The 20,897-nt window shown below is 38.4% G+C and overlaps 1 protein-coding gene across 2 annotated transcripts in view; it reads right to left on the bottom strand.

The window, feature by feature from the left end:
* The window catches only part of LOC137240902 (uncharacterized), a 41,706-nt gene extending 30,832 nt beyond the window's left edge, over positions 1–10,874 (bottom strand). The window contains exons 1-2 of one of the 2 annotated variants that reach the window (XM_067767842.1): positions 10,795–10,874; positions 10,453–10,721 (exon numbers count right to left, since the gene is read on the bottom strand). In XM_067767842.1, the coding sequence (XP_067623943.1) occupies positions 10,453–10,721; positions 10,795–10,809 (284 nt within the window). In that variant the 5' untranslated portion in view covers positions 10,810–10,874. The remainder of the gene's footprint in view (positions 1–10,452; positions 10,722–10,794) is intronic. The other variant, XM_067767843.1, reaches the window with a different exon arrangement.
* Between the last annotated feature and the right edge of the window lie 10,023 nt (positions 10,875–20,897).

The following is a 20,897-nucleotide window of genomic DNA, read 5'->3' as shown; positions in this document are numbered from 1 at the left end:
TACACCACGACAATTATGAATATACTTTTGTACCTTTTAGGCAAAAATATTCAAGAATTTACAACAAAAAACCTAAAAAACCGAACTCGAAATTTGTTTGAGCTTATTCAAAGAAATTACGCAAAGGCCTTGTTACATTACGAACATAAAAAAATGGTTTTAGAAAGATTAATTCTTAAAGAAATAGGTACATGCACATACATATATCTACGTTGATGCCATGTACGTAATTTTATAAAAAATGAAGACATATAGAAATATAAGTATGACGAAATGCCGGTGATTTATGTTGTATGTCTGGTTGTAAATTTGTAGTCAATATAATTGTGAAAATACGTGGATGATTTCTGAAATCCTTCTTTGAAATTAGGTATTGCTATGGCTTAAACTGATGGCAGATGCGTGTAGTTGGAAAGCTAAGTAATTGGTATATAATCCTATAGAGAAAATAGGTCACCAATTACAATTTTGCATAGGCAGTTCTTTATGTCGGAATATATATATATACGTACCAAGATTGTTTTGTAAAATACACGAAGGAGTTGTTGTACGATAACGTGAGGCCACTATATTGGGCTGATTTGGAGCGCCTTCTTCAACGGAGCACCCTCAAAAGGGATTTTGCCATATTCGACTGAAAATTATTAACACTTTATTTTTAATTCCTTTTGGAATATGTACAGAGTCTGTTAACTTGCAAACAATTTTAACAATTTAACTTGCGCACTTTAAAAACTTTCCACTTTATAACATATTATTAAATGAAACTTATTACACTGAGATGTGTACTTTGTCACGACTTCGAACAAAATGGCCGAGTCTAAGAAAACGTTAATCAGGCGTCACTTTTAAAATTGTATGTAATTCGTTCTCATTTTGCTGTAATGCTCTAAATATGTTCGCCTTCGATGAAATATAACTAAATATATGACAGGAATGCCTTTTATGTACAGTGGAGGTAAACATTATTAAGGCTGCCTAGGATTCGAACATAGCACACATCACATGCCTTGAGCGCAGCCTGACTGTCGCTCAGTATAGCGATTTTCTCACTGGTATATCCTCGCTGTAAAATTATTTCTGCACAACGGCTTATTGCGACAACTTCGGCTTGGAAGATGCTCGGATATTTTCCGAGTGGTAGGGATATTTTGGTTCGGGCCGTAGATCCCTGCTCTTATGCCCTCCGGTGTCTTCGAGCCATCGCTGTACCATATTATAGGTTGTTCCTGGTGAAGCGCTTCAATCCTGGAGGTGTCCCATGTACACTTGTTCCACAGATCTATTTTGAAGCGCTGCTCAAACTTAATTAGCTTCTTCGTGTCATCTCTGGGAAGTTGGATGAGCGGAATCTGCTCCTTCCTTTACTAAAGTACTCCTGCGCACATTACTTGGATTGGAAGGAGATATTATTAGTCAATCAATTGCACTAAACCTTTATATTTTTTCTTTTCATAAATATTTTTGCAATTTCTATATCAAAATTTAAAAATCAAAGTTTAGCAAGAAAATTTCTTTATATAAGGAGACATCTTTCGCTGATTTTTGTCCATTTAGATAAAGGAGGTTCGCATAACGGTAATCCGTAACGGCATAAACTAATCGAAATAGATATAGACTTCTATATATCAAAATGATCTGGGTGAAAAAAGAAATTCATTTAGCCATGTAAGTCCGTCCGCCCGTAAACACGATAACTTGAGTAAATTTTGAGGTATCTTGATGAAATTTGGTATGTAGGTTCCTGGGGGCTCATCTCAGATCGCTATTTAAAATCAACGAAATCGGACTACAACCACGCCCACTTTTTCGATATCGAAAATTTCGAAAAACCGAAAAAGTGCGATAATTCATTACCAAAGACGGCTAAAAAGATGAAACTTGGTAGGTGCGTTGACCTCATGACACAAAATAGGAAATTAGTAAAATTTAGAACAATGGGCGTGGCACCGCCCACTTTTAAAAGAAGGTAATTTAAAAGTTTTGCAAGCTGTAATTTCGCAGTCGTTGAAGATATCAAAATGAAATTTGGCAGGCACGTTACTCCTATTACTATATATATGCCAAATAAAAATTAGCAAAGTCGGATGACGAACACGATTAAAAAAAATTTTTTTATAATTAAAATTTTAACAAAAAATTTAATATCTTTACAGTATATAAGGAAATTATGTCAACATTTAACTCCAGTAATGATATGGTGCAACAAAATACAAAAATAAAAGAAAATTTTAAAATGGGCGTGGCTCCGCCCTTTTTCATTTAATTCGTCTAGAATACTTTTAATGTCATAAGTCGAACAAAAATTTGCCAATCCTTGTGAAATTTGGTAGGGGCATAGATTCTATGACGATAAATGTTTTCCGTGAAAATGGGCGAAATCGGTTAAAGTCACGCCCAGTTTTTATACACAGTCAACCATCTGTCCTTCCGCTCGGCCGTTAACACGACAACTTGAGCAAAATCGATATATCTTTACTAAACTTAGTTCACGTACTTATCTGAACTCACTTTATTTTGGTATAAAAAATGGCCGAAATCCGACTATGACCACGGCCACTTTTTCGATATCGAAAATTACCAAATATGAAAAAAGAGATGAAACATGGTAATTGGATTGGTTTATTGAAGCAAAATATAACTTTAGAAAAAACTTTGTAAAATGGGTGTGACACCTACCATATTAAGTAGAAGAAAATGAAAAAGTTCTGCAGGGCGAAATCAAAAGCCCTTGGAATCTTGGCAGGAATACTGTTCATAGTATTATATATATAAATAAATTAGCGGTACCCGACAGATGATGTTCTGGGTCACCCTGGTCCACATTTTGGTCGATATCTCGAAAAAGCCTTCACATATACAATTAACACAACTCCCTTTAAAATTCTTATTAATACCTTTAATTTGACACCCATATTGTACAAACACATTACAGAGTCACCCCTGGTCCACCTTTATGGCGATATATCGAAAAGGCGTCCACCTATAGAACTAAGGCCCACTCCCTTTTAAAACCCTCATTAACACCTTTCATTTGATACCCATATCGTACAAACACATTCTAGTCACCCCTGGTCCACCTTTATGGCGATATCTCGAAAAAACGCCCACCTATCGAACTAAGGCCCACTCCCTTTTAAAACACTCTTTAATACCTTCCATTTGAAACCCATGCCATTCAAACACATTCCAGGGTTACCCTAGGGTAATTTTGCTAAATGGTCATTTTCCCTTATTTTGTCTCCAAAGTTCTCAGCTGAGTATGTAATGTTCGGTTACACCCGAACTTAGCCTTCCTTACTTGTTTATTTTATTTTTATTTTCTCCTTTTCTTATATTTTCTCGCTGTTTTAACCTATCTGTTAAGTTTTACGTTTGTAGCTCAATGAGAACTTACATAAAAATCAATCCCAAAATTCCACCGTTCCGTTTGATTTTTCTAAATATCTCAGTCCGTGCGACCCCTAGCGAAGCTTTTTGTATTATGTCATCGGCTGTCATCGATCTCTGAATTTTCAGCCTCTAGCTCATCGAAAAGTTACTTAAAAGCCGGTTTCAAATTTCCAAATTATTATCAATGAGAAGTTACTTTAAAATCAATCTCAAAACACCAAATTTCCAAATTCTTATCTAAATATTTCGATCCGTGCGAGACCTAACGGAATCTTTTTATCCTTTTCTTCAATTTTCTCGGCGTCTTATCCTATTTGTGAAGTTTTACAGCTGTAGCTCAATGAGAACTTACATAAAAATCAATCCCAAAATTCCCTCCGTTTCGTACGATTTTTCTAAATATCTCATCCCATGCGCCTCCCCCTAGCGAATCTTTTTGTATCGTGTCATCGGCTGTCATCGACCTATGAATTATTTTGAAATTTCAAGTCTCTCGCTCATCGAGAAGTTACTTAAAAGCTGGTTTGAAAATTTTCAAATTCTTATCTAATTATTTCGATCCGTGCGCCACGTAACGGATTTTTTTTACTTTTGTTGCATTGTCACGGTGTTCTAACTTATGTGTAAAGTTTCACGTTTGTAGCTCAATGAGAAATTACTTAAAAATCGATTGCAACATTTGTATTAAAAGCGGAGAAACATTCAACCGACCTAATATAAAGGAAGTAAAATAGACCTGAAGGTTGGCTCTTGCGCTCCTAACAGGAATCAGTACCATCATTAAAAAACCAAAGAAAAGATAACGAGAAATTATAAACTAACGGATTTGGAAAAGCACAACAATGAAATAACGGAAACATGATATCACATAGCAGCACACCACAGTGAAACAGATACATAAAGGTAGTTGTGTCTTTTCGTTCATTTCAGAGATTCGGTTCTTTCGTTCTTTTTCTGATGAACGAACAAGTTATTCTTTTTGTTCATCTGTTCCTTTTTTTTCAAGCAAATTTGTTCACTGCTGCTCACACCCACGAAAATAGTCAACAAATATATGTGGGGGTGTGTATGCAGCAATGCTTTGTGTAGGTGTATTTAAATGTGTTATGAATAAATAAGTTAATATATATACATATATGTATAATTAACTTCAAAAAAAGTTACAAATTTCGGAACATCCAGGAAGTTGAAAGAGTACAGACGCAAATTGTAAATATGAACTTTTCAAGTTTAATAAATGTAATAATTAGTTTCTTACACCTATATGACATTACTTTATTTTCGTGTATTTTTTCTTGTATTTTATCTTCAATTTTTTGTCGCACCCTCCTAATACGGCTTCAGTACTGGTGTAAGTGTTTAAACTATATTTCAAAAAACTAACGAAATACAAGGAAAATGCAATCTAGTTCATTAAAAACAAACGAGCCAGTTTGTATTTCGCATGGCGCAACGATACAAGGTGGCAGCATGGGACAGCTGATTTTAAGCTTTTTTTATTTGATTTGATACATCAAATTACGGCGCAGTATGATTTTCACATTTGTCCATCGGATTTACAAAAACAAAGTACATGAAATATTTATTTATGTTTGTAAGTATGTCACCATGCTGCCACCTTGTATCGTTCCGCTATGGTATTTCGATAGGTTCTTTTGACATTCGGCTGTTTTTCTTTATTTTTTTCTGACACATGAAAATTTTGTTTTTAGTTTGAAAATTTGGTACATAAAAACACATTAAAATCAACTGGAACAAATGCGGAATACATACATTTGTCAAAGCAAAAAAAAATCTGACTTTAGAGATTTTTATGCTGATTCCAACGGTATATTTCTTTTTCAAAAAAGGCTTAACTAAAATTATCTAAAACTAGTCTTATCTATTCCTATATTAAACACAGCTTCCTTTTAACCTAGTTAACTTAGTCTACAAATTTTAAACATATATATTAAATTATTTTTCTTATAACCTATTGCCATGCACAGTAATTCTGCGTAGAACCCCTTAGCCGATCCAACACCGGCTGCGCCATGTACAGTAATTCTGCGTAGAACACTTTTCTGCATAAGCGGCCTTCGGCCGCGCTTATAAAATATAACGCCGGGACACGCCATGCCAAGTCCGGGTGTGTGGTATAACCGTGGCTACCGCCACGGTGATGTCCTTCTGCGTAGTACACCCTTCTGCGCAGATTTTTTTAAAGGTGCTCTACGCAGAATTACTGTGCATGGCGTAGCCGGTGTTGGATCGGCTAAGGGTTATTTTTTTAAAGTGCGGCCGAAGGCCGCCTACGCAGAAGGGTGTACTACGCAGAAGGATATCACCGTGGCAGTAGCCACGGTTATACCACACACCCGGACTTGCAAAATAAAGACTAAAAAAGTTAAAGATATATATACATCAGATGAAAGGTATTTTTATAAGTTACTTTTCGATTTTTTTATTTTTGAAATCCATCCACTAGTTTCGGAGATATTTTGATTTGAAAAATTCATAATTTCGCCTTTTGACATGGAATTACCCCCACACCTTTCATTTGCACCAAAAAAGAAATATACCGTTGGAATCGGCATAAAAATCTCTATAAAGTCCGATTTTTTATTTGTTTTTTTGACAAATGTATGTATTCTGCACTTAAGCCAAACCATTATAGACCGAAATAATATTCGCGTGTTATATGCATTGTTTTTATTGTTAAAAGTGTTAATGTAAATGTAATGTAAAACATAATCAAAAACATGTTAAACTCACAAACTGAGTCGAGAACTGTGCGTGTGAATGTGCGAATTTTCACCGATCAGCTGTTAGTTGCACTACTTGGTAAGATTTACAATGAACAGAACGAAACGACCCAACTCTACATAAAGGAATTAAGAGTGATAACCGGGCGTATGCGAACAAAATTCCGGCCTTTTAATTAAAAAAATAAAATAAAAAACAAGTAAGGAAGGCTAAGTTCGGGTGTAACCGAACATTACATACTCAGCTGTGAGTTTTGGAGACAAAATAAGGGAAAATCACCATGTAGGAAAATTAACCTATGGTAACCCTGGAATGTGTTTGTATGGCATGGGTATCAAATGAAAGGTTTTAATGAGTATTTTAAAAGGGAGTGGGCCTTAATTCTATTGGTGGACGCCTTTTCGAGATATCGCCATAAAGGTGGACCAGGGGTGACTGTAGAATGTGTTTGTACGATATGGGAATCAAATGAACGGTGTTAATGAGTATTTTAAAAGGGAGTGGGTCTTAGTTCTATAGGTGGACGCCTTTTTGAGATATCGCCATATAGGTGGACCATGGGTGATTCTAGAATTTTTTTTACGATATGGGTATCAAATGAAAGGTGTTAATGAGTATTTTAAAATTAAGTGGGCCTTAGTTCTATAGGTGGACGCCTTTTCGAGATATCGCCATAAAGGTGGACCAGGGGTGACTCTAGAATTTGTTTCTACGATATGGGTATCAAATGAAAGGTGATAATGACTATTTTAAATGGAGTGGGCCTTAGTTCTATAGGTGGACGCCTTTTCGAGATATCGCCATAAAGGTGGACCAGGGGTGACTCTAGAATGTTTGTACGATATGGGTATCAAATGAAAGGTGTTAATGACTAATTTAAAAGGGTGTGGGCCTTAGTTCTATAGGTTATCGCCTTTTCGAACCATCGACATAAAAGTAGACCAGGGGTGACTCTAGAATGCGTTTGTACGATATGGGTATCAAATGAAAGGTGTTAATGATTATTTAAAAGGGAGTGGGCCTTAGTAAAAATTAATCAGTTTGTTGTTCTTTATATAAAGTTTCTAAATTTATATCTTGAGTTGAAATTGCATTTATTTCTGGAATACGGGAAAGTGTGTCGGCAACTATGTTGTCTTTTCCACGTATATATTGAATATCATTTGTAAATTGAGCAATATATTCAAGATGACGTAGTTGACGAGGAGATCTATCTACTTTAGAATTTAGAACATGAATTAAATGTTTATGATCAGTATAAATTGTAAAAGTTCTACCTTCAAGAAAATGTTTAAAATGTTTAATTGAATTATAAATTGCCAAAAGTTCACGATCAAATGTTGAATATTTAGTTTTTGTTGTAGTTAATTTTCTTGAAAAATAAGCAAGGGTTCAAGTATATTATTGCTAGTTTGTTGAAGAACTGCTCCAATAGCAACATTTGATGCATCTACTGCTAATGATAAAGTACCATTTTTGTAAAAATGTGTAAGTAAAGTATTTTATACCAAGATAAAGTGAGTTAAGATAAGTACTAAGTATAGTAAAGATATATCGATTTTTGCTCAAGTTATCGTGTTAACGGCCGAGCGGAATGACAGACGGTCGACTGTGTTTAAAAACTAGGCGTGGCCCATTTCGCCCATTTTAACAGAAAACAGTTATCGTCATAAAATATATGCCCCTACCAAATTTCACAGGGATTGGTAAATTTTTGTTCGACTTATGGCATTAAAAGTATTCTAGACAAATTAAATGAAAAAGGGCGGAGCCACGCCCATTTTGAAATTTTCTTTTATTTTTGTATTTTGTTTCACCATATCATTACCGGAGTTGAATGTTCTTATATACTGTAAAGATGTTCATTTTTTTTTTAATTTGACTTTTAAACATTTTTTTTTAAGTGGGCGTGTTCGTAATCCGATTTTGCTAATTTTTATTTAGCACACATATAGTAATAGGAGTAACGTTCCTGCCAAATTTCATCATGCTATCTTCAACAACTGCCAAATTACAGCTTGCAAAACTTTGAAATTACCTTCTTTTAAAAGTGGGCGGTGCCATGCCCATTGTCCAAAATTTTACCAATTTTCAATTCTGCGTCTTAACACACCAAATTTCGTCAAGATATCTCAAAATTTACTCAAGTTATCGTGTTAACGGACTGACGGACGAACGGACATGGCTAAATTAATTTCTTTTTTCGCCCAGATCATTTTGATATATAGAAGTCTATATCTATCTCGATTAGTTTATGCCGTTAGGGATTACAGTTATGCTAACAAAATTAATATACTCTGTGAGCTCTGCTCAGCTGAGTATAATAAAGACAGCTCATAATAAGTATAAGGATAACTGATCTGACCTGCTAGCTGAAATTCACGTAAAAGATTTGGATTTGTACTAAGATATTACATTTTCTTGATTTTCTCGAATCTTTTCGATTGTAATTATTGCGTTTTAATATGGAGTTCCTCGTTTGAGAGTGCAATCATTTGCCACATAAACTTGTCATATATTGTTATGTGCTCTACGTTCTTGATGGTTGCGGACAAAAGCAAGCATGTGCAGTGAACTTTCAGGCAGACTTTCTTACACTGGATTTCGAGCTATGTAGCAGATAGAGTAGTTGACTTAATTCCTTTTAACATAAAAGTTTTGTTTCAATACTTTAATGTAATTTTATTTCGAAATGTGTGGTTTGCTGAACCCGCCTACATGCAATTATTAAGTGACTAACATGCCTGAAAGTAGACTTTAAATTTGTATACAGAAAATGCCGCAAATCTAGTACAGTTCAAAGATCTATTTCAAACCGAAAGGTGAGTCTTCCGAATTCAACTAAATTTTAAGGAAAATAGCTGTACTTTCAAATATTTTGTAATGACAGTTTCGTGAAAAAAATTCGTAGTTAATATTGCAGTTTAAGTAAATTTCAGGTACAAATATATCGAAAACCAGAACCAATTTAAAAATTCTGACAAGGGGTTCAGGTGCGACGTACCAAAGGCGTTTAGAAAAGCATAGGCTGACTTCTGGGTATAAAAATAATCGACCCATGTAATTAAATGTTGTTTAATGTTCCTCCGATATCGACACAGACCCCTTGAATTCATTATTTTTCCCAATGTTTTCATGAAAAAGGATTGTGGTATAATCGGTATGAATGATTTCTGGACTAAATAAAAGATTAGGTTTAGTTGTGTGTTGCGTCAGGAAGCGTAAATGCTGGGTGTATCTCCATCTGCACTTTTGATAATGCGTTTTGAATCTCTTCGCCGCATGTGATCCTATTAGTTTTCCTAATTTTACTTCCTTGGTCACATTTGTTGTGTGCTCATACCAGCTGACGGTCTACCTAGCCGGCGAACGCCATTTCTCACTGCAATAATTCGTCTTGTGGTTATCTATGTGAGGTAGCCTCAACGTTCGTAGTAAGTCAAGCCGTACTCTAATATAAATCAAAGTTCATGCTTTCGGTAACGTTTCACAAGACCGTCCACTATCTAATTTTTAGTGTGCGTTAATGTTACAAAGCCAACAACAACATTAACCTTTGCATCGACATATGTTTTGCTAGAAATAAAATTTTTAATTTGCACTTTTGGATTTAAAATCGAAGTTCAGAACGCGTATTTTCTTTGGTAATAGTCTAGTTGAGGGGTCGACTGCTAATACGCTACCAAAAATATCGAGAGAGGTGTCAAACGACGCGTCTTGACATCTCAGTATTAATAACCCGAAGGCGGAAAATAAAAATTTTAACGCGTTCAAAAGATATTAACGAAAAACCGAAAAAAGACCCGAGGGTACCTCCGAAACCGGGGGTCGGATCCATAGTATTTTTGCGCAGAACACCTTTCTGCGTTGGCTGCCTTCGGCCGCGATTATAAAAAATAACCCTGGGCTACGCCATGCCAAGTCCGGGTGTGTGGTATAACCGTGGCTACCGCCACGGTGATGCACAATTTTTTTTGGGGGTACAAACACAACAACAACCACATGGAAATCGCCAACTTCAAATGCAAATATCTCCGGACAGAGATAAAATGTTTCTTTTCCGCCATCGGATTATTGTTCTCGAGATTAATACGCGTCGTTTGACACCTCTCTCGATATTTTTGGTAGCGTATTAGCAGTCGACCCCTCAACTAGACTATTACCTTTTCTTTTGATACCCTCTTTAACAATTTTTGATAAAAATTACGTGGTGCATCGTCCTGCAAAACATTACCATTTCTTTTGATGTAAATAGTTCCTAGATGATATATTAAGAGTATACTATATACAAATACTATCCCATTTCTCCACTACCTTTCATAACTCTCGGCTTGTCTAGCAAATGACTCTTTAAGGACATTAAGCCTACATATCTCTTCTCTCAGTTCTGTATATTCCAAATAGGATAGATTACCCCGCAGCAATATTTCGCATTTCAGTTGAAGCACACGTGCTATTTCAGTTTGTTTACGTTTAAGTGACCTCATTTTTTTTAAGTCATCTTCAGATGCTGAATGCTTTGATGATTTCATTTTACTTAGGGTTTTCTTTTTATGAATTACTCGTTCTCTTTTCTCTGGTTCCTACAAAGTAGATGTTGTTTTATTTAATTAATAGATTAAAATGAAGATATATCACAAATAATTACTTATTTACCTTTCCTTTCGCCATTGCAAATCACATGTAAATTACAAAACGACTACAGAACTATATAGGGTGCGTGACTCAATTCAATTACTAGAGGCATTGTTTACTATATAGTTTGGCAGCTTAAATAGAGCTTATGTTGCGAATAGGGTGGAAGGCAGTGGACTAGGCAGTCGAATGTCATATAATAAAGGAATTGATGTTCGGAGTTTTTTCAAAATTTTCCCGAAATCCTGAATCACAAAAGGGACTGTAGTTAAGTACGAAAATAAAAAAATGTAGTTAGGTTTTGCTCCTTTTTTGGCACGAGATTTTCATTTTAAAAATGTAATGTACAAACCAATGTTCATTCTATTACTTTTTTAGCAGGAGATTTTCATTTTAAAAATGTAATATATTGTAACGAATTTGCTGCAAATCCTCTTATTTGCAATCCTCTGCTAAGTTCGAATCACTAAACTGTTGAATAAATAACTCCAATTTGTAATAATGCAAAATGGCCTTTATTAAAGTACTTCACAATAACAAACTGTGCAACGACTAGCTTGCTTAATAACCACACTGATTGATAGCTCAATGAAACTCTACTATTCAAAATAACACTGCTATTGCTCACTAGATATCGTCTTAATCAAACTGCTTGACAACTCAAATCAAACTGAATTACTTCTTGCTCGCCTGGCCCGCTTTTATAGTTTACGCTGCATACTTCTAGGCTCTTCGATTTCCAGAAGTTACTAGTTAGTTTCGGCTACAAAATCGCCAGCCACAACTACGTGCACAAATTATTGCTCTCTCTTGTGACAACTCAGATAAGATATATGCATGTGTTTGTGCATTGCCGCTCCGCTGCTCGTATACGTACATATGTGTAGACGCAATTATTTATTCGTTTATGTAGATACACTAGCCTTTACCCGCGGCCCCGTCCGCAAGGAGAAAATTAAATATATGGGATATTCACGTTAGCCTGCTTATCAAGTTATCTGTTTAAAAAGATGTTTCTGTCTAATACATTTTATTTTGTAATTGAGTAAAAAAAGAAATAAATGAGCTGATAACCTGATAGGATCCCCAAATGATCCCGAAATTATCCAGAAAAATCCACGAAATGACCCCGACGCTATCGCGGACAGATCCCGAAAACCATCTAGAAATGCCACGAAAGGGTCTCCAAAAGTTCCCGGAATAGTCCCAAAAAACCCGAAATGACAACGACACGATTCTAGACTTATCCAGAGAACCACAAAGAATTGATGTCTGAAGGGTACCAAAATGATCCTGAAATAGTCCCGAAAAAGTTCCGAAATGACCCTGACGGGCTCCCGGACGGTTCTCAAAAACCATCCAGAAAATATCCAGGAAGGGTCCTTAGGGGATCCACGACGGATCGCGAAAACCATACAGAAATGATTCCGGAAGGGGCCCTAAATGATCCCGTATTAGTCCCGAAAAAGTCCTGAAATGACGCCGACGGGATCCCAGACGGATTCCGAAAACTATCCAGAAATGATGCCGGAAAGGTCCTAAAATGATCCCCTAATAGTCCCGAAATGACCCTGACGGGATCTCGAACGGACTCCTAAATGACCCTGACGGGATCCCGGACAGATCTCGAAATCCATCCAGAAATGATCTTGGAAGGGCCCAAAATAATCCCGAAACAATCTCTGAAAAGTCCAGAAATTACCCCGACGGGATCCCGCACGGATCCCAAAAACTATACAGAAATGATGCCGGAATGTCCTCAAATAATCCCCTAATAGTCCCGAAATGACAGAAAACCATCCAGAAATTATGCCGGAAGGGACCCCAAATGATCCCGAATACCATACAGAAATGATTCCGGAAAATACTCCAAATGATCCCGAAATAGTCCCGAAAAAGTTCCGAAATGACCCGGAAGGGATCCCGGACGGATCCCGAAAACCATCCAGAAATTATGCCGAAAGGGTCCCCAAATGATCCGATACCAGTCGATAAAAAGTCCCGAAATAACCCCGACGGGATCCCGGACGGATCCTAAAAATCATATAGAAATGATGCCGGAAGGTACCCCAAATGATCCCGAAATAGTCCCGAAATGACCCTGGCAGGATCCCGTACGGATCCCGAAAACCACCCAGAAATGATGCCGAAAGTCTCCCCTAATTATCCCATAGTAGTCCCGAAAAAGTCCCGAAATGACCCCGACGGGAGGTTCTAACGGATCCCGAAAAGCATCCAGAAATAATGCCGAAAGGGTCCCCAAATCATCCCGTATTAGTCGAGAAAAAGTCCTGAATTGACCCCGTTGCGATCCCGGATGGAACTATCCAGAAATGATGCCGGAAGGTATCCCGAAATGACCCTGAGGGATCCCGGACGGATCCCTAAAACCATCTAGAAATGGTGCCGGAAGGTACCCCAAATGATCCCGAAATAGTTCCGAAATGACCCCGACGGGATACCGGACGGATCCCGAAAACCATCCACAAATGGTGCCGAAGGTATCTCAAATGTCCCGAAATAGTACCGAAATGACCCTAACGGGATCCCGGACGGATCCCGAAAACCATCTAGAAATGATGCCGGAAGGTACCCCAAATGATCCCGAAATAGTCCCGAAATGACCCCGACGGGATCCCGGACGGATCCCGAAAACCATCCAGAAATGATCCCGGAAGGGTCTCGATATGACCCAAACGGGATTACAAATAGGGTGAAGATAATTATAAAACCATGTTAATAAGGCAACAGGCGCGTTGGAGCGAATGAAGAGTTACAAAGAAACATACAGGTAAAGCTAATAAAAGCGTGCTAATAAAAACAATTGAAGGAGGGCGGATGGCGGGAGGAGAGTACCACTGATCGTTTCTCCAAAATTGTTTAGATCTCGATCTGTATGAGCCAGATACCAAAAATTATCGATTTTAGGACAAAATTTACATTGAGTTATAACAATTTATAGATTTTGCACGAGTGGGTAAAGGAGGGGGGGGGGGGGGGTGTATCACTGCTCACTTTGTAAGCCCTCGACTTATTTCACCCATTGAGTTTGTAATATTGGTGAAGGTCAGTATACGTAAAGTTATAATGTGTAAAAATTATTAAAAAGTAATTGCTCGAAGAGGTCGTGGGGCCCCCACCCCTCTTTCCATGTTCAAAAAAAATTTCGCTAGTAGACTACTGTCTGTGTCCCAAATTTCATCAAAATCCGTGTAGCCATTCTGGCGTGATTCAGTCGCAAAGACGAAAAAATATAATAATTAAATTATAACTGTTCCTAGGGGGCGGGGACCACGCCCCTTATCAAAAATATATAGTTAGTAGATCCTTCTAGACTATTGGCTATATGTGTGCAAAATTTCATCCAAATCGGTCCAGCCGTTCTTGCGTGATTGAGTCACAAAGACAAACGTCTGGACAAACATCCAAACATCCAAACATCTTAACATCCAAACTTTCCCATTTATAATATAAAAATAGATAATGATTGAATTATTATGTGAATGTTTGTAGTTTACAGTCTCTCGCGCATACATAGGCGTATAAGTAAATGCATCTGTGTGTGACATCTTTCGGCTGCCTTATATATGTGTATACATGATTTGATTATTCACGTAAATACTGCTTATCGTGGCCTTGGCATCGCCTTAGTGATGGTATAACTTAGTGATGTTAATATCCGTGACACTGCCCTCCACCTAAGTCTGATCGTCCCGATCAGACAAATCTCCCGATCTAAACGTTGCCAGCCTTTCCAAATGGACCACTTTCATTTTGGTTCGTGGTTTACCGATGGTTTGTATGCGGTACACTACATCGTTGATCCGTTTTACAACTTTGTATGGGCCTTCCCAATTACACTGCAATTTCGGGGACAAACCTTTTTTTCGTTGCGGGTTGTATAACAGCACCAAATCTCCTTCCTGAAAACCTTCTGAATTAATTGCTTTATCATATCTGGCTTTCATCTTGTCACTCATAATCTTTGTCGTTGCCTTATCAGATCATGTATTTCTCTTAGCTCTTCTTCCAAATCACTAGTGGATTTCCTGACATTTCTCTCCGCATTGGCATCTATCCCAAACTTCAAATCAGCTGGCAGTCTAAGGTCATTACCAAAAATTACTTTTGCAGGGGTTTGGCCCGTTGTCTCATGCACTGCTGATCGGTAAGCCATCAAGAATAATGGTATGCGGGTATCCCATTCTTTATGGTACTTGTCCACTACTTTCCTTAAGTGCTCCTCCAATGTTCTATTGAATCGTTCTACCATACCATCGGATTGAGGATGCAATGCAGTTGTCCGTGTTTTTCGAATGCCCAATGACTTACACATTTCCTGGAACACAGCTGATTCGAAATTCCTGCCATGGTCAGAATGTAACTCCATTGGTACACCATACCTTGCAACCCAATTGTTTATAAACACTTCTGCTACCGTTTCCGCTTCTTGATTTGGGATTGGGTATACCTCTGGCCATTTGCTGAAATAATCCATAACTACCAGTACATATTTGTTACCCCCGTTGCTAGTAGGAAATGGACCGGCGACATCCATAGCGATCCTTTCAAATGGCTCACCTGAGTTATATTGCTTCATCTGGCCATGACTTCGTGTTCTGGGCCCTTTCGCTCTGCTGCAAACCTCGCAGTTCGCAATCCACTCAGTGACCGACTGACGGCAACCAACCCAATAGAATCTCTGTTTAATCTTCTCGAGCGTCTTCGTGATTCCAAGATGACCTCCGCTTGGACCATTATGCAGCTCGCTGAGCACATCAGGAATCCTCTTTCTGGGAACAACTATCAGTTTATTCTTGTATTTACCATCCTCACTCTCCCATACTCGATGAAGGCAACCGGATATCAATTCTAAACTGTTCCACTGTGCCCAATATGACTTCGCAATTGGACTCTCTGCTGACATCTCTCTGTTTGGTCTTTCATTTCGTTCGAGCCCTTGCATAACACGTGACAGATCTGCATCTTCTAGCTGGCACTTTCTTAGCTGTTCCTTGTCCCATTCATCTGTACATGTTATAGTCATTAGCCGGACATCTATAATGTCTTCTTTAGCCTCGGCTTTTGAACAGTGCTTGCATTCCAAACTACATGGTCTTCGTGACATTGCATCGGCATTTCCATGGATACTACCTTTTCGATGCTCAATGGAAAAGTCATAGCTTTGTAGTAGCTCGATCCACCGTGCCAATTGTCCTTCCGGATTACGGAACTGCAGTAGCCATTTTAAAGCTGCGTGATCTGTCCTGACACGGAATCGCTGGCCGTAGAGGTATTTGTGAAAATGTTTAACGCACTCTACCAATGCCAACAGCTCTCTCCGCGTAACGCAGTAGTTCCTCTCTGGTTTTCCAATCGAACGGCTGTAATATGCAACTACCTTCTCCTGTCCATCGACCAGTTGTGATAAAACGCCTCCTATAGCATATCCACTCTTTTCGTTCGCAGTGCAGATGCCCTCTGTCGTTACCTTGTGACCCAAATAATTTACTTCCTTTTTAAACAGCGCACACTTTTTGGGACTTAACTTCAGATCAGCGCCAGCTATTCTTTGGAAAACTTCCTCCAAGTTCTTAAGATGTTCATCGAAATTCTTGCCCAATACGATGATGTCGTCCAGGTACACCAAGCATGTTTTCCAATGTAGTCCTTTCAATACCTGATCCATGAGTCTCTCGAAAGTAGCTGGTGCATTACATAGTCCAAAGGGCATTACTGTAAATTGCCAAAGACCATCTCCGACGCTGAAGGCTGTTTTCTCTTTGTCTTCCTCCTTTACCTTCACTTACCAGTAGCCGCTTTTCAAGTCCAGTGTGGAAAACCATTTCGTACCAGAGAGCGAGTCCAGAGTGTCGTCAATTCTTGGCAATGGGTAGCTATCCTTTTTCGTAACGTCATTCAACTTCCGGTAGTCCACGCAAAACCTCATTTTTCCATCCTTCTTCTTTACAAGTACTACCGGTGAGCTCCAGGGACTAGCTGATGGTTCGATGACGCCGCTGTCGCTCATTTCTTGTATAATTTGACTCACAACTTCCCGCTTAGCCAGTGGAACACTACGTGGAGCTTGACGGATCGGCCTCACATCTCCAGTGTCAATTTGATGTTTCACAACGTTGGTGCGGCCTGGTTTAGAACCATCCTGGTCAAATATGTTCGCGTAATTTAGGAGCAGTTGTTTTGCCTTACTCTGATATGCTTCCTCTAGCCCCTGCGTCCATGCCGTGATGTCATTTGAAAGATTAGTATTACTAGCAGAAACGTGTTCCTGGAGCTGTTCACAGTTAATAACTAGTTCAGCCTCTTGGCATCTTCCCAAAATAGCTCCTTTAGTCAGTTTGAGTGGTGAATTGAACTCATTGAGTACTCTTACCGGAATACGTCCATCTTGTTTTGTCATAGCCAGGGTTTTTCCTACAAGTATGTTCAGTGCTGATTTGTTTGCTGCTTCGACAACCCACAATTTGTTTGTCCCACAATCTCCATCAACCTTTGCCCAGATGACTGCTTTTGATTTTGGTGGTATTCGCTGACTCTCTTCCACCAGCACTCGTTTACTGCTGTAGCCTCTCTCGTAGCCGAAATTAAGTGGTACATCCATGTTCTTATATCGCATCGTCTTGCTTTCCATGTCGATCTTGATGCCCTGGTCGATTAAGAAGTCCACTCCAATTATGATTTCATCAACAATCTCTGCCACTATAAAATTGTGTACTACCGTGACGTTCCCAATTGCGACTTCACATGATACTTCTCCTAGAACCGTGCTGTCTTCTCCAGTGGCTGTACGCAGTCTTGCTCCATGCAATGGTGTTATCTTCTTGTTGGCTAAATCCGCTCGAATGATGGAATGAGATGCACCCGTATCTACAGTCAGTAAACGTTCCTTTCCATCCACATGTCCTCCAACATTAAGATTGTTTGACCTTCTTCCAATTTGTGAGATAGAGATTATGGGGCATTTAATTGAGGGAGTCAGCTGTCGCCCCTTTCGGCTGACTCGCTTTAGTTTAACGATTGAGTGGACTTGGAGATTTGCTCATCTCCTTCAGCTCTGCGTTTACTGCCACCCACATTGTTGGAGCTATTGGCCCCGGTGCTGCAATGTCGTGCAATATGACCTGGGTTTCCGCACTTGAAACATTTAATAACTCCGGCATTTTTCTGTTGTGATCCCATCAGTGCTTCCAAAATTGTGTCTACCCATTCTGGCCTTTCTACTTCTACACGATGAGCCTTATATGCTGGTTTACTCAATAGGGAGGCAGTTTCCTGAGTCAATGCATGTGATACCGTTTCAGCAAATGTCAGTTTTGGGTTCGCGTATGTAGCTCGCTTCGTTTCCACGCCTCGTATGCCATTTATAAAACTCTGGATTTTTACCCTCTCGGTGTATTCCACGGGTGCGTCCGCATTTGCGAGATGAGCCAACCTTTCAACATCTGAAGCAAACTCCTGCAATGTCTCATTTGCTTTTTGGTAGCGGTTTTGCAACTCAATTTGGAATATCTGTTTTCTATGCTCGCTTCCATAACGTCGTTCTACAGCAGCCATCAATGCTTCATAATTGTTCCGCTCTCCTTCGGGAATCGTCTGTAGGATTTCCGCTGCTGGCCCCTTCAATGCCACAAACAGTGCAGCAACTTTATCTTCCGCATTCCAGTTGTTCACTGCTGCGGTCTTCTCAAACTGTAGCTTGAAGACCTGGAAAGGAACAGAGCCGTCAAAAGATGGAGTTTTTACCTTCGTATTACTCGCTGAAGCAGCCGGCCGATTAAGTTGCAACTGCTCCATACGACCTTTTAATTCATCTACTTCTGCCTGAAATTGAGCCATTTTTGCATCCTGCGCTTCCAGTTTTGATGATACCTGTTCCAAAATTTCTGCCGACATTTCAGATATACGTGCCTCTTGCGCTTCCAATTGAGATGCCATATATGTCTTTTGATCTTCCAATTGAGATGACACTTGCGACGTCATTTCTGAAATACGTGCCTCCATCTTGGATGTTATGCGTGTCTCTTGCGATTTCAGTTGGGATGCCATATTTGTGGATATTTGTGATGACATTTCTGTTATGCGTGTTTCCTGGGTTTCCATTTTTGCCGATATCTGTGATAACAAAGCCAATATCGCATTATTCTCGCTGCTTGCGACTGGACTCGGACTTCCGTTCTTCTCTTCAATTTTTGTTGTCTCGTACCCATCAGGATAAGACATACTCATCCACATCAATTCCTTCTGCTTCCATTGCCTCTCTTAGCCGTGCCTGAAGTTCAACGCCGCTTGTATTCAATCCACGGCTCTCCAACTCCCTCTTCAGTTGCTGGATCTTCAATTCACTGAACTTTGCCATGTCCTTGTTGTCCTCTGGAATTTATTCAACAATTCCTCTTCTGACACCAATTGTAACGAATTTGCTGCAAATCCTCTTATTTGCAATCCTCTGCTAAGTTCGAATCACTAAACTGTTGAATAAATAACTCCAATTTGTAATAATGCAAAAGGGCCTTTATTAAAGTACTTCACAATAACAAACTGCGCAACGACTAGCTTGCTTAATAACCACACTGATTGATAGCTCAATGAAACTCTACTATTCAAAATAACACTGGTATTGCTCGCTAGATATCGTCTTAATCAAACTGCTTGACAACTCAAATCAAACTGAATTATTTCTTACTCGCCTGCCCCGCTTTTATAGTTTACGCTGCATACTTCTATGCTCTTCGATTTCCAGAAGTTACTAGTTAGTTTCGGCTACAAAATCGCCAGCCACAACTACGTGCACAAATTATTGCTCTCTCTTGTGACAACTCAGATAAGATATATGCATGTGTTTGTGCATTGCCGCTCCGCTGCTCGTATACGTACATATGTGTAGACGCAATTATTTATTCGTTTATGTAGATACATAATGATTGAATTATTGATGTGAATGTTTGTAGTTTACAGTCTCTCGCGCATACATAGGCGTATAAGTAAATGCATCTGTGTGTGACATCTTTCGGCTGCCTTATATATGTGTATACATGATTTGATTATTGACGTAAATACTGCTTATCGTGGCCTTGGCATCGCCTTAGTGATGGTATAACTTAGTGATGTTAATATCCGTGACAATATAAACCAATGTTCCTTCTATTACTCATTTTATCTATGGAGGTTCACATGCACTTTTTAAAAAACGTGCTTTTTATTTTTACGAACTTATTCCTCAATAAAAAATAAATGAAACACATTTTAATGTTAGCATTAATCATGCTTCTTACTTCTTAAATGTTCTTCTTAAATATTATAAATGTGTTAAAAGTAGCAGGACTAAAATAATATTGACAAATCTGATATGTCAAACTAATTTTATATAATAAAAATGATTTCATAAATTGCATGCATTTTATACATATGCATTATATTTTAAATTTTCTCTAACTATTAGTTTTGTGCTGACTAAATTTTACCTATGCATAACTTTCTTTGGCTATATAAGCTAACACTTCCAGGGGCCGTTTTCACCATCTTCGGTGAACGCTAACAAATACTTTATTTGAAAGAAATCGTTCAGTAATTCGTCAAATAAGGGTTACTTTAAAATAACGGACGTTAAAAGTTCCCCTATCACATGAGGAAAAATGAAATACAACTATTTTTATAACATGAAGTTAGATAGAAAATTTATTGGGGATTGCACTGCGACCGTTGATCTATTGTGCCCTCATCAGATTGTGTCGCATTCCAGGAGGATTTGTTCCACCGTCTCTCCTGATCGATCACGAAAACGACATGAATACAAAATTATGTTTTTTATTTAGTTAAACGGCGATAGAAAATCGGTTTTTTTTTCTCTAAAATGCAAGAAACTTCAAGGAGAACGTAAGTTTTTAATTATTTGTGTGTTTGCTTATGGATTGAAGCAATTAAAGCACGTGTGTTCAAAGTCAGATGTAGACGCAACGCAAGTGCCAAAACGACGCAAAAGTCACCTTAAGGGCATATGCTTTAGGTGTTATTTATCAATATTAATTAAAAATGTTAGATCTCCTAAAAAGTTGAACTTAGGCAAGATACACAAGAGGCGTAGCTTCGTAGACGCCTTCAAAATA

The sequence above is a fragment of the Eurosta solidaginis genome, chromosome 2 (assembly GCF_040869045.1).
Source record: "Eurosta solidaginis isolate ZX-2024a chromosome 2, ASM4086904v1, whole genome shotgun sequence".
Classification (NCBI taxonomy): Eukaryota; Metazoa; Arthropoda; class Insecta; order Diptera; family Tephritidae; genus Eurosta; species Eurosta solidaginis.
Note: the sequence above shows the minus strand (reverse complement) of the source record. Positions and strands in the feature narration are given on the sequence as shown.